Genomic DNA, 13,272 nt, shown 5'->3' with positions numbered 1-13,272 from the left:
GTAGTTGTGGCGCACGGGCTTAGTTGCTCCGCGGCACGTGGGATCCTCCCGGACCAGGGCTGGAACCTGTGTCCCCTGCACTGGCAGGCAGACTCCCAATCACTGCGCCACCAGGGAAGCCCCTAGTCATTTTATTTTTAAAGACAGCCAACCAGATCATATTTATTCAGCCTGCATGTTTTTGTGTGGTGTTCATGATACCCAATAACCTTGCACTTTTATTTATTTATTTTTTTTGTGGTTGGTAGTAATGCCATTGGTTTATTAGAGCCAACTTTTCTGAACTAAGGTTTGTGAACCCTTTAAAATTTGGATTTTTCTAGAAAGAAGGTTCATAGTTCTCATTAGGTTCTCCAGTGAAACTGACCTTGCCCAGAAAGCTACAACCTGAACTCGGGGGTGGGGGGGATGCTCAAATTTAAGATGTCATTTGGTGAGGTTAATTAACCCAAACAAAGACCCTGGGACGTTGGTGTGGTCTGACCTAAAGGAAAGTTTCTTGCTTTTGGATGGCCCAGAAAGGATGAGGCGTGTTTGGAGAGAATGGCAAGGAATAATTTTTCAAACCTTACAAACATTCATATGCTGATATTGTTAGTCTTTGGTTTAAATTTTTATTTGTAAGGATGTAAAAAAATTTTTTTAACATACCCAGTTCTGAAGCCCTTACAACTTGGCCACAGGTATACGCTGTCAGGGTTAGATGATAATTTTGGAAATAGATCACAACAACTGGTAATAGTTTGGTATTACCAAACAGACTTTGGTAATAACTCTGGGGTGTGTGAGAGGAATTCTGTTCCTTCAAGAGCAATTATAGTTCTAGAGATAGGTATACCATATTTGCAATTAAACAGCATGGAATTCCATATTGTTTTTTTTGTTTTTGGTGGTGGTAAAATATACATAACACAAAATTTGCCATTTTAAACTCATTCTGTTGTCTGAAACGTGAACTAAGCCATGTGGTCAGAGATCGGTGGTTCTTGTGAGACTGAGGGTGGAGGAAGTGCTCTAAAGCTGCTTCGAGATCAATCTAGGGTCTGTGACCTTGGCTTGAATATCTGCCTTTGAAAGGCACTCACTGGGCTGGTTGAAGAACTTGACCCTGAGCCAATATAGTACAAAGAACCATAGTAGCTCTTGTGGAGCATAATGACCTCTTTCTCTGTATCCTTCCATATCCCTCATACCCCTTGCCACCTTCTGTCTTTTATGATGGAAAATAAGTCCAGATCTTGCATCAGCTACTCTTAGTGAGCTCCTTTTGGGGACAGCTCTAGGACTGATTCATCTTTTTAACCTCAGGGCTTTGCACTTAAGTACTTATGATGGTTTTCCTGAACGAAAATGTGGACAAACCAACCTATGAAACATCACTATGTATTATTTGTTATTCTCCTTTCTTCTCTCTTCACCTGTTGACTTCTCTCCTGCTGTGTGTGTTGGGTATCCGGCTAGCCCTGGGGGCAGCCCATGTAAGTCCAGTAAGTAGTAGTTGCTCTGTAAAGCCCTGTTGGATGGACAGATGAGAGAAAGAGGCCTACGCTGAGTTCCCACACCCAGCTGCTGCATGTCCCCAGACTCCTCGGGACATCGGTCCACAGCTGTAATGAACTGTGTAGGAAAGCCCTTCAAGGCGGTAGTAAGCTCTAACGATACTATATAACCTGCCATTAATTCACCGGATACATTTCTTCTGGAAATACAGATACAAGGCAAATTAACTTTGTGAAAATTATATTTATAAATCAAAGGAATACGGGTACATATTCTCGTCTGGTAATATCCTCATTCATTTTCTGTTAACAGAGCTCACATGATACCTAAACGTGGCTCACTCCTGAGCCAAGTAGTGTACTGTGATTATTTCCTTCATTGTACAGCCATCTGTTTTCTCTCAAGCTGGAAACTTTTTCATTTGCTTACTTATCTTTTTTTAAATTAATTAATTAATTTATTTATTTTTGGCTGCATTGGGTCTTCGTTGCTGCCGGCGGGCTTTCTCTAGTTGCAGCGAGCGGGGGCTACTCTTCGTTGCGGGTGTGCGGGCTTCTCGCTGCGGTGGCTTCTCTTCTTGCGGAGCATGGGCTCTAGGCACGTGGGCTTCAGTAGTTGAGGCATGCGGGCTTCAGTAGTTGTGGCACGCAGGCGCAGTAGTTGTGGCTCATGGCCTCTAGAGCCCAGGCTCAGTAGTTGTGGCGCACGGGCTTAGTTGCTCCGCGGCATGTGGGATGTTCCCGGACCAGGGATCCCAGGGATTGAACCCGTGTGCCCTGCATTGTCAGGCGGATTCTTAACCACTGCGCCACCAGAAAAGCCCCTGCTTACTTTTCTAAGTATCATCCAAATGTTCCAACAGGCCTCTCAATATCACTATCCACATGTTGAGAAGTATTGGAAAAAATCCACTACAAATCAAACATTTTAAATGCTTGAGGCATTGTAAGAAATTACATTGTATGTTTTCGGAGTCACCTACCCAGCTTCCCATCAACGACAGTTCCTTGGGTCGGTCAGCGCGTTCCTGCATCTCATCTAATCCTTCCCTACGCCCTGGGAAGCTGGTATCCTCATCCACACTTCACCGGTGAGTTAGCTGAGGCTCAGAAAGGCCAAGTGACCAGTCCCTACGACGCGCGGCGAAGGGCGTTCTGGAGAAGAGAAGGACGGTTTCTCCGGAAGCGGCCAGCGCAAGACGCTCCTCGGCCCTCCGGGAACCCCCGCAACCCCGCGGTTCTGGCCCGTCGCCGCTTCCTTAAGGGAAGCTCAAGGCCGCTGCAAGTCCCTCGGCCCCACCCGCCCCGTCGGGGTCCCGCCCACCCACCGAGGCCCCGCCCACCCACCGTGGCCCGCCCATCCCCAATGGAGCCCCGCCCCGTCCCCAAGACCACGCCCCTTCCGTGGCCGCGGCTCGGCGCTTCCGTTTCCGGCGGCGTGGGCTGCGGTGCGCGGCAAGACGATGGCGGCTGCTGGCAGTGATCCGCGGGCTGGCGACGTAGAGGAGGACGCCTCACAGCTCATCTTTCCCAAAGGTGCGGCCTGGGGCTGCCGGACTGCCCCCGTGGTCCTGCGTGGTCGCCGCAGGCCTGGGCAGGCGCGGCGAAGGGCAGGGAGGAGGGGGATGCGGGCCGGCAGGGCAAGGTACCGCGGGAGCGGGCCAGCCGGAGTCCACGGCTGCAGCCCTGGAGCCGTCGGCGCCCAGCTCCACACCGCCCCTGGGCGGCCTCTTGCTTCTGTTTAAGTAGTTTGTTTTATCCGATAAGCTGCGAAGTGCTGGAGGGATGTGTCAAAGACAAAGCCGGCACTAAAGGGGAAAGGACAGATTTTATTCAGTAATATACTATTGCAATAAGAAAGAGAGTCAAGCGTGGACTCATCTAAACTTCGATCTGTAGAGGTGACTGGGCATTTTAAAGGGAGAATGAAGGAATAAGGAGGGGAGTGAGCGGGGCCTCAGTAGGGTCGGGGAAGTGAAAAGTTACGAAAAGCGGGAAGCGGGGGGTTGGTCCATTTGAAACCCCTTTGGATTTGTTAACTGGCCGTTAACTCCTACCCTCCCACACCCCTCGCTCTGGGCTGGGAGACAGGGGCCCTGTCTTCAGGTGTTGGCTGGAACAAACAGTAAGTTATTTTGGCAGCCTTCAGTTTTCATAAACAGCCGCTGTAAAGAGCTAGAGTCATCCCAGGGATGCGGCCTGGAGCTATTAGAAATCTTGTTAGTGTTTTAGTGTTTTTAATGAATTTATTTTATTTTTATTTATTTTTGGCTGCGTTGGGTCTTCGTTGCTGCATGTGGGCTTTCTCTAGCTGTGACGAGCGGGGGCTGCTCTTCGTTGCGGTGCGCGGGCTTCTCATTGCGGTGGCTTCTCTTGTTGCGGAGCACGGGCTCTAGGCGCGCGGGCTCCAGTAGTTGTGGCACGTGGGCTCCAGTAGTTGTGGCACGTGGGCTCCAGTAGTTGTGGCACGTGGGCTCCAGTAGTTGTGGCACACGGGCTTAGTTACTCCGCGGCATGTGGGATCTTCCCAGACCAGGGATCGAACCCTTGTCCCCTGCATTGGCAGGCGGATTCTTAACCACTGCGCCACCAGGGAAGCCCTCGTCAAGTTTCTGTGGACCAGAGTTGAGTCCTTGGCGAGAAGAGGGCGCACAGGAATTTGGTCAGGGAGAGAATCTTTGTCAGATGGCTGGGAGTGAAGCACATTTTGCTATCAAAGAACTTCCTCTTTGCAGTGTGATGTGCTTAATTTGTAATTTAAAACCCCAAAATAAGTAGAAAGCTTAAGATTTTAAAGTATCATATCTTACAGGTACTGGAAAACACAAAGTAAGTGGGGGAAACCTTAACAGTACCCTCCTTTTTAAAAAAAATGACTATATCCACAGTAAAACGTGAAATTCCACACCTTTTCACCCAGAGGAAACGACTGTAAATAGTTTAGTGCTTATGCTTCCACACTGTGCTCCTTTATAAATATATACTTATACACTTTATTCTTTGCAAAAATAGAATTATGCTATAGAAGTCATACAGCTTTTTAAAAATTTGATGATACATTGTGTAGAACTGTTCTATTCTTTCAAAGGGCTAGGTAGTACTTAATGGTTGTACCATAATACTATTTATCTGTTGATAGACATATAGGTTGCTTCTAGTATTGTATTTTATAGACTCAAGGTGAAATACTTCCTTCCATAGGATAGCTTCATGGAAGTTTTGGGCATAATGGAAATATATGTTTGTTTTCTTTTTTATGGTGTAATAACTAAGAGGAAGATGGTTTTCTTAATTTCATGATAAATTAAACCAGTTTTTCATATTTAGGTTTTGTCTAGGTACTTTTTATTCAGGTTTTTGTTTGTTTTTTAAATACTGTACAGTTAGAAATTCCCTGGCAGTCCAGTGGTTAGGACTCCGCACTCTCACTGCCGGGGGCCCCGAGTTCAATCCCTGGTTGGGGAACTAAGAGCCCGCAAGCCATGCAGCATGGCAAAATAAAACAAAACAAAACAAAAAACCTGAAAAGTACTGTACAGTTGTGGGATATGAAGCCTCTGGATTTCTGCAGGGACAGAGACTTGCTGATAGTCTCAAAGGCAAAAGGAGCGTTTAGACTGACTTTTGGAGGAATATTTTCAGCTGACATTTATGCTTCTCACAAATAGAGTTTGAAACAGCTGAGACACTTCTAAATTCAGAAGTTCATATGCTTCTGGAGCATCGAAAGCAACAAAATGAGAGTGCAGAGGATGAACAGGAACTTTCTGAGGTCTTCATGAAAACTTTAAACTACACAGCCCGTTTCAGTCGTTTCAAAAACAGAGAGACCATTGCCAGTGTACGTAGGTGAGTGCTGAAAGAAAGTTTTATTAATCCAAACTGTTAGACATCTGCACGTAGAATGCTGTCGCCACCTCCCTGCTCCTCCCCACCACCCCGTGGGCATCATCTGTACGATTAATGTAAGTAAAATAATGTCTTTGTCAAAATTTTGAAATAGCTTATATGGTCAAAATCTTCCTTGGCCACCTTTTGCTGTACCCCAAATCCCAGTTACCTCCCTGCAGAGTGACTACTGTCAGAAGTTTGTTGTTAGCCCTCCAGAGCTTGTTCCATACATTGGCATACACACCATAAACACACAGCATTGTTTTATTTTGCTTTTTTTCTTTTTTTTAATAAAGTGGGCTTATTTATTTATTATTTCCCTGATATGTCCTAGAGATCTTGCTATGTTAATAAATATAAATCAGGAGCATTCTTTCTGGATCTTTGCTTTACCATTCAAAAGGTGACCGGCTTTTAGCATTTTTTCCTAAGGCATTGCTTCTCAAATTGGTTGGATGTGCTCTGGGAAACAGTGAGGTGCTGTGGTACATAGGAGGCCCCAGGGAAAACAAGAGCTGTTTTAGCATTTCTTTGATTTCTTCGAAGATGAACATTATCTCATGTGAATTAGATAATCATTTGAAGTTCTGAAATAATTTGAGCCACTAGAGAAGTCCATTTTTATAAACTGGGTGTCATCAGTGTTACTTGGTGGTATGGTTTAAAACATTTCTGCGTTAAAGCAAACAGATACCAGTATATTGTGAAGTAAAACAAATAATATATATGAACTCTTTTTTCTAATACTTTAGTTGTATTTATTTATTTTTATTATTATTTATTTTGGCTGCACCACGCGGCATGCGAGATATTAGTTTCCTGACCAGGGATCAATCGAACCCGTGCCCTCTGCATTGGGAGCTCGGAGTCTTAACCATTGGACCACCAGGGAAGTCCCTGAATTCTTGAAATAAATCATGAGACTCAAATCCTTGCAGTTGCAGAAAGTCATTTGTGCCTCTGCCCCTGAGTTGGTTGTGGGTACTTGTTTGCTCTACTCTGGTGAAATATTTGAGAAGTACTGTCCTAAGGAAAAGCAAGTGGACAAAAAGATGCATATGTGCACATATTCTTCAGAGAGCTGTTAATAATAGTCACAGTTTAAAAAAAACTAAATATTCAACAGTAATTAAATAAATTGTGCTAAATCCATTTGATGGACTACTATATTGTCACTGAAAATTATGATAGAAAATGAAATTGAAGGATGTTCACATAATTTAGGTGTGCAGAAAATGAAGTGATAAAGCTGTATATGAAGTATAGCCTGTTCTGAAAAGTGTGGGTGTATGCATGGGGAAAAGATTACATACAAAACTGCAAAGTGTTGAACCAAAAAGATGACTTGAACAAATGAAGGTGGACTTAAACATTCACGAATAAGAGGTATTAATACTGTAAAAATGTCATTTCTCCTCAAATTAATGTATACATTTAGTGCCATCCTAAATCCTCAAGGTAATTGATATATATTCTCAAATATGCTCGGAACTTTGTAAGTAGGATTTTGGATGACAGTGCATTCATTGTTATACCACCTTGAACATCTGTAATTTGTTTTGTGGCTGTTACTGTTATTCCACTGATAAAGCATAATTTGCCATAGAATTCAATTAAGATGAGGTGGTAATAGGTCATCATAAATAAACATACAGTGGCTGAGGCAAGGCACCAGTCACCTGAATCCTACCAGTGAGCAGCACAGGCTACCTAAGTGGCGCCAAGAAAAATACATCCTCTGCTGTGAAAAATAAATAAGTTAATTAACGAATGCCCCCCCCCCCAAGATCTTAAATTTGTAAGAATGGTCAGAAAAACTTTTTCTTTTTTTTAATAAATATATTTATTTATTTTCGACTGTGTTGGGTCTTTGTTGCCGTGCGCTGGCTTTCTCTAGTCGTGGCAAGCGAGGGCTACTCTTTGTTGCGGTGCGCGGGCTTCTCATTGCGGTGGCTTCTCTTGTTGCCGCGTGTGGGCTCTAGGCGCGTGGGCTCAGTAGTTGTGGCTCTTGGGCTCTAGGCACGCGGGCTCAGTAGTTGTGGCACACGAGCTCAGTAGTTATGGCTCACGGGCGTAGTTGCTCCGTGGCATGTGGGATCCTCCCGGACCAGGGCTTGAACCCATGTCCCCTGCATTGGCAGGCGGATTCTTAACCACTGCGCCACCAGGGAAGCCCCAGAAAAACTTCTAAAAAGAAAAAGGAAGGGGAGTTTGCCCTACAAGCTGTTAAAATACATTAAAAAGTGACAGTAATGAAAATAGTGATACTTTGGCATGAGAATAGATAGATGATTGGAGCAGAATAGAAAATTCAGGAACAGATACAAATCCAAATCTATTATGTTTTATATGAGTCCAGTATATGGGAAAGATGGCACTGTAAGTTACTGGGAAGATACTTTTAAATGAAGTTGTAACTCTGTATACCTTATACCAAAATAATTTCTGAAAGAATTAAGGATTTAAATATAAACTATGCTGCATAGAAGTGCTCTGTGATAACTTGGGTGAATATACAGGTTTGGGTGGTTAGCAGGACTTTAAATGAGGGGAAGCTTGATGGACTGTAGCTGACTGTAAGCTTTGCAAGGCGAGGACTTGAGCACATTCATCATTGTGGGCACTAAATAATGTTTAGTTGAGTAAGTAAATGAATTTACGTAAATGTCTTTAAATAAAGTGCCATAAGTAAAATCTAAGTATGAATAAACTGGGAAAAGGATTGATATCCTTAATGTTAAGAGCTCTAACAAGTAATTAAGAGATGACACCCAGTTTATAAAAATGGATTTATTAGTCTCTAATGGCTTGATTTATATCAGAACTTCAAATGACTATCTAATTCAAATGAAATAATGTTCATCTTCAAGGAAATCAAAGAAATGCTAAAATAGCTAAGTAGGTTTAAAAAGAATGGGAAACCTGGGACTTCCCTGGTGGTCCATTGTTAAAGAATCCGCCTTCCAATGCAGGGGACTCGGGTTCGACCCCTGGTCAGGGAACTAAGATCCCACATGCCACGGGGCAGCTAAGCCCGTGCGGCACAACTACTGAGCCTGCACGCCGCAACTACTGAGCCCATGTGCCTCAACTAGAGAGAAGCCCGCGTGTTGCAAACTACAGAGCCCATGTGCCCTGGAGCCTGTGCGCCACAACTAGAGAGAGAAAAACCAGCATGCCACAGCTAGAGGGAAGCCCACATGCTGCAACGAGAGCCCACGTGCCACAACGAAAGACGCTGCCACGAAGATCCTGCGTGCTGCAACGAAGACCTGACGTGGCCAAAAAAAAATAAAGAATGGGAAACCTAGTGTAAGAAGTAGGGGAAACAGGCACCATCTTTTATTGCTGGTGGAAGTGTAGTGTGTATTGGTAAAGCCCTTTTAGGGCACTGTCTCTCAGAAAGAAGCCATCCAGTTATATCGTATCCTTTGACTGAATAATTCTGCTTCCAGGAATTTATCTTTAAAGCACACAGTAATCAATCAAGTGCACAAAGAAGTATACATTTACAATGATGTTTAGAATGCATTATTTTAAATGATGAATAATTGGAAACAACAGAAATGTTCAACAGCAGGAAATTTGATATATAAATTTATGGCACAACCTTTCAGTGCAATGCCATGTTCAAGGTAAAGTTATGTGTGTACTAATATGGAAAACAGCTTCTGTATTGTTGAGTGAAAAAAGGCCAGTTACAGAATAACATTTGTTATAATTCCTTTTGGGGTTTTGTTTTGTTTTGTTTGTTTATTTGTTTTTAATTATGTGAAGGGGGGGTGGACTCTCCACAAAAATGTTAGCACTGGTTATTTCTGGGTAGAATTTCAGGTTATTTTCCCATGTTGGGGTTTTGTGGGGGGTTTTTTGGTATTTTTTATAAATGAGCAGGTGTTCCTTTTACAACAGATCCCTCCGTATGATACATACACTACATTATGAACCTCTGCCTGTGTAACTAAGTTTACAGTATTTTCTTTACAAAATGAAAATAGCTTTATTAGGTGACGAAAAGTTACAAAACAGAATGAGTGAGTTTGTATTCTAAAACATAGAAGGCCGTTTGGAATGGCATACTAAGATGGTAACATTGATTTTGTTTAGGTAGTGACTTTCATTTTTCTGTCTTTATTTTCTCAATTTTGTACAATAACTAATAGGCTTGTAATCGAGTGGTAAGGACAGAAAATGTTTGTTTCTGAACAGATAATTAAGGTCCTCTCTGAAACCGGATTTACCATGGACGACCTCTGTTTTAAGAAGTCGATGTGTGAGAACCCAGGATATGATTTGTATTGATGTTCTTTTTTACAGTTTGAACTAGAAGTGCATTTAAAGTAAGATGCAGTTTATACATAGATTTGTACAAAGTAAGACATGCTTGTATTTGTTTATTTTTTAGATACATTTAAAAGGGAATTTTCTTCAAGTCAAAATGCCTGGTAGATTGGGGACATCTGACATCATGTGTTTGACATAAAATTAATAACAAAGGAAGCAAAGAACAGTGGTAGGAAGAGCAGAGAGCAACAGAATAAACTCTTGGGGGAAAGGTCGTGTAGTCCTCGAGGCGGATAGCAGTTTCTCAGAAGTTACGATCGCAGGCATTCTCTGCAGTGGTGTGCTCGCCTTGCTTTCACTGTCTCTGCCTGGTTTCGTTGTAGCTTCCTGTTCTCCAGCAAGAGGAACAGGAAGTGATTTGAAAGTGGGATTTTGCAGCAAACTTAACCATAATGGGAAGATTGCAAGTGCTTTATTTTTCCTCTTCCTTGCTAGCTACGTTTGATGCCCTTTTTCCTATTCATCCTTGTTTGATTTTGTTTGTTTGTCTTGATTTTCTTCCCTGTGATCAGCTTGCTGCTCCAGAAGAAGCTTCATAAGTTTGAGTTGGCCTGTTTAGCCAACCTTTGTCCAGAGACTGCTGAGGAGTCCAAGGCTCTGATCCCAAGGTTAGGACTGGTCATGAAAAGCTCTATGTGTATTGGATAAATTGTTACAAGTAGAATTACTGTGTCTGAAAGCTGTGTGCATTTAAAATCTAGATAGATATCACCAACGTTGAATGAGTGCCTTTGTAATGAGATTGGTGGTTTTATAGCACACCGATTGTTGGCAAAAATGTGAAACAGCTGAAACTCTGGTACACTGATGATAGGAGTGCCAATTAGTACGGTCACTTTGGAGAGCAGTTGGGCTACATCCAGTAAAGCTAAAGATGAATATACCCCATGACCCCAAAATTCATTCCTGGGTACGTGTCCTAAAAGCAACGCATACGTAGTTTAAAAGAAGACATGTATTCCCATGTTTATTGCTGCATTGTTAGTGACAGCAGAAACTGGACAACAATGAAGACTGGAGAAATAAATCATTGTATGAGCATACAGTGTTTATTATGTAGCAGTGACAAACTAGTGAACCAGGACAACGTGGAGTAATGTCAACAAGCGCCACATTGAACTTTGCGTGACAAAATTGCAGGATACATACAGTACAGTGCCATTTCTTACAGTTTAAAACCAGCACTGCACATTGCTTGTCGACACATTTACATGTACTATAGTAAATATTCATATAAAAGTGCATGTAGGGATGATGAATACCGAATTTAGGATAATGGTTACTTCTGGGGAAGGAAGAGAGGGAATTGGAATAGGGGAGCACACACAGAGCCATCGATTTGTGTCTGTCATATTTATTAAAGAATCCAGGAGGGAGGGAATTGCCTGGCGGTCCAGTGGTTAGGACTCCGAGCTTCCACTGCAGGGGGCCAGGGTTCAATCCCTGGTCGGGGAACTAAGATCTTGCAAGCCACACGGTGTGGCAAAAAAAAAAAAAGGGGGAATCAAGTGGGGATAACTTTTCAAATTAGCTTATTTTCTGTACCTTTTATATGTTTGAAATACTTCATAATGTTTTTTAAAGGAAAGAAATGAGTTGAAATGTACAGGTGTCGGCGTTTAGGGGTAAGCGGGGAGGTGGGCCGGTGGAGCTCCGAGATTAGCAGGCACGAAAGAAGAGGGCGGGGAACGGCCAGGCGCTGCAGCCTCACTGCTTTTGGTTTTCTCCCTGTAGCCTGGAGGGGCGGTTTGAAGACGAGGAGCTGCAGCAGATTCTTGATGACATCCAGACCAAGCGCAGCTTTCAGTACTGATCTCCAGGCGTCCCTGCTGCCGGGGGAGCCACGTCACACCCCGGCGCGGCACCGCTCGCCCAGCACCCAGGGCTGCCGTGCACGGAAAGTCTGTTGCACGAGACACCTGGGCTCCCTCTGGACAGAGCGACCCAGTGCTTGGTCTTGGTTTAGGTTGCTCTTTCCAGCTCGACTGTGGGACGCCGCTGACCCGCGTAACCTTGGCGAGGCCTGGCCGCGGCTGCCCGCGCTGGCCTCTGGGGAGGGTGAGGCGGGGCGACGTGCGTCTCGGCCACGCCGCTGGCCGCCTCACGTCACGGTCTTTGGCCCTGGTGTTATTTTTGATTCCTAATATTTCATGTTTTAATTTCAGTGTGTTCGTTGTTTTTGAAGCTGTACTAGAACATGTAAAACTGGTATGGGAAACAGTCTCACCTAAATGCAAAAGGAGCAATTAAACGAGACCTGTATCGTTGTTTGAGATTCTTAAAGAGAGGATGATAGCGCCTTGGCGTCATTGTGCTTAACCCAGGAGACAGGGAAGAGGCTGCCGCCAAGAGTAGTTACACGTGCGGGTGACTGCTGAGCGCCGTGGGGCACATCGCCGTGAGATGGACAAGTTCTGGGCCTTTCTTCCTGGGTTGCTGCGCAGCATAGATTTGGAGTAAGTGGTCTTTAAGCACTTACTTTGTCACTCCCAAATTCAGATTTTTCCTTCCTGGGCCACATGTGAAGGAGTGAGCACTTCACAGTGTCCTCATATGGGGCATCGGGTCCAAACCTCTGGCCTCCTGCTTAGCAGCAGGTGTTCTGCGATGGAGGAGACGTGGAAGGAGGGAGCCTGCCACCTCCCGAGCCACTACGGTGGCGTCACTCCATCTGAGGCTAGTTGCGGAGAAAACACTTGAATTACTAAACACTGTGGCTCTGAATTTTCTGAAGGGAAATATGCCTGTTTTCTTCACAGTTTGGGGATTTTTCTTTGAGGCACTTGTTGGCTCCAAGTGAATTCATGGTCCAGAGAAAAGGCTGGGGAAAGAACAAAGTTGGCTTTAAAAGTCAAGGTCGTGGGGCTTCCCCGGTGGCGCAGTGGCTAGGAATCCGCCTGCCAATGCAGGGGACACGGGTTCGTGCCCCGGTCCGGGAAGATCCCACATGCCGCAGAGCGGCTAGGCCCGTGAGCCACAACTACTGAGCCTGCGCGTCTGGAGCCTGTGCTCCACAACAAGAGAGGCCGCGACAGTGAGAGGCCCGCGCACCGCGATGAAGAGTGGCCCCCGCTTGCCACAACTGGAGAAAGCCCTCGCACAGAAACTAAGACCCAACACAGCCAAAAATAAATAAATTAATTAAAAAAAAAATAAAAAAATAAAAAAAATAAAGTTCTTCTGATATTCACTGAGTACTTACCATTACCAAGCTTTGTTTCCTTCTAACATGTACCGGCTGATTTATTCTTTAAAAAAATAAAAAAATAAAAAAAAAAATAAAAGTCAAGGTCGTTTTATGTCAGCTGCTGACTAAGGCAAAAATAAAATTTCTTTAATAAAGTCTTTCAGTTTCTGAAATGACATGGTTTCTGAGTCCCCAATATTCTTGATCATTATTTGAAGGAAATGTCATTCATACCTCAATTAAAGAAGTATTTGAGGAAATAATCTTTTCATCCTTGGGCAACTTTACTTCTTTGAGACTCAGTGTTCTCAATTGTAAAATGTGGATAATAGTTTCTATTCCACAGATGAT

The 13,272-nt window shown here is 43.9% G+C and overlaps 1 protein-coding gene across 1 annotated transcript; it reads left to right on the top strand.

The window, feature by feature from the left end:
• The first annotated feature begins 2,937 nt into the window (after nt 1-2,937).
• Nucleotides 2,938-12,994, top strand: POLR2D (RNA polymerase II subunit D). The gene is made up of 4 exons (XM_059927115.1): nt 2,938-3,035; nt 5,168-5,348; nt 10,247-10,342; nt 11,469-12,994. The coding sequence occupies exons 1-4, from the start codon at nt 2,963-2,965 to the stop codon at nt 11,545-11,547; spliced, it is 429 nt and encodes a 142-aa protein (XP_059783098.1). The 5' UTR covers nt 2,938-2,962; the 3' UTR covers nt 11,548-12,994.
• Nucleotides 12,995-13,272: the final 278 nt, after the last annotated feature.

This window comes from Balaenoptera ricei, chromosome 7, assembly GCF_028023285.1.
Source record: "Balaenoptera ricei isolate mBalRic1 chromosome 7, mBalRic1.hap2, whole genome shotgun sequence".
NCBI lineage: Eukaryota > Metazoa > Chordata > Mammalia > Artiodactyla > Balaenopteridae > Balaenoptera > Balaenoptera ricei.
This window is presented reverse-complemented; position numbering and strand designations above follow the sequence as displayed.

Coding starts and splice junctions, on each gene's coding strand:
- POLR2D (XM_059927115.1), top strand. CDS start 2,963: ATGGCGGCTGCTGGCAGTGATCCGCGGGCTGGCGACGTAGAGGAGGAC. Junction 3,036..5,167: donor ACAGCTCATCTTTCCCAAAG/GTGCGGCCTGGG, acceptor TCTCACAAATAG/AGTTTGAAACAGCTGAGACA. Junction 10,343..11,468: donor TCCAAGGCTCTGATCCCAAG/GTTAGGACTGGT, acceptor TTCTCCCTGTAG/CCTGGAGGGGCGGTTTGAAG.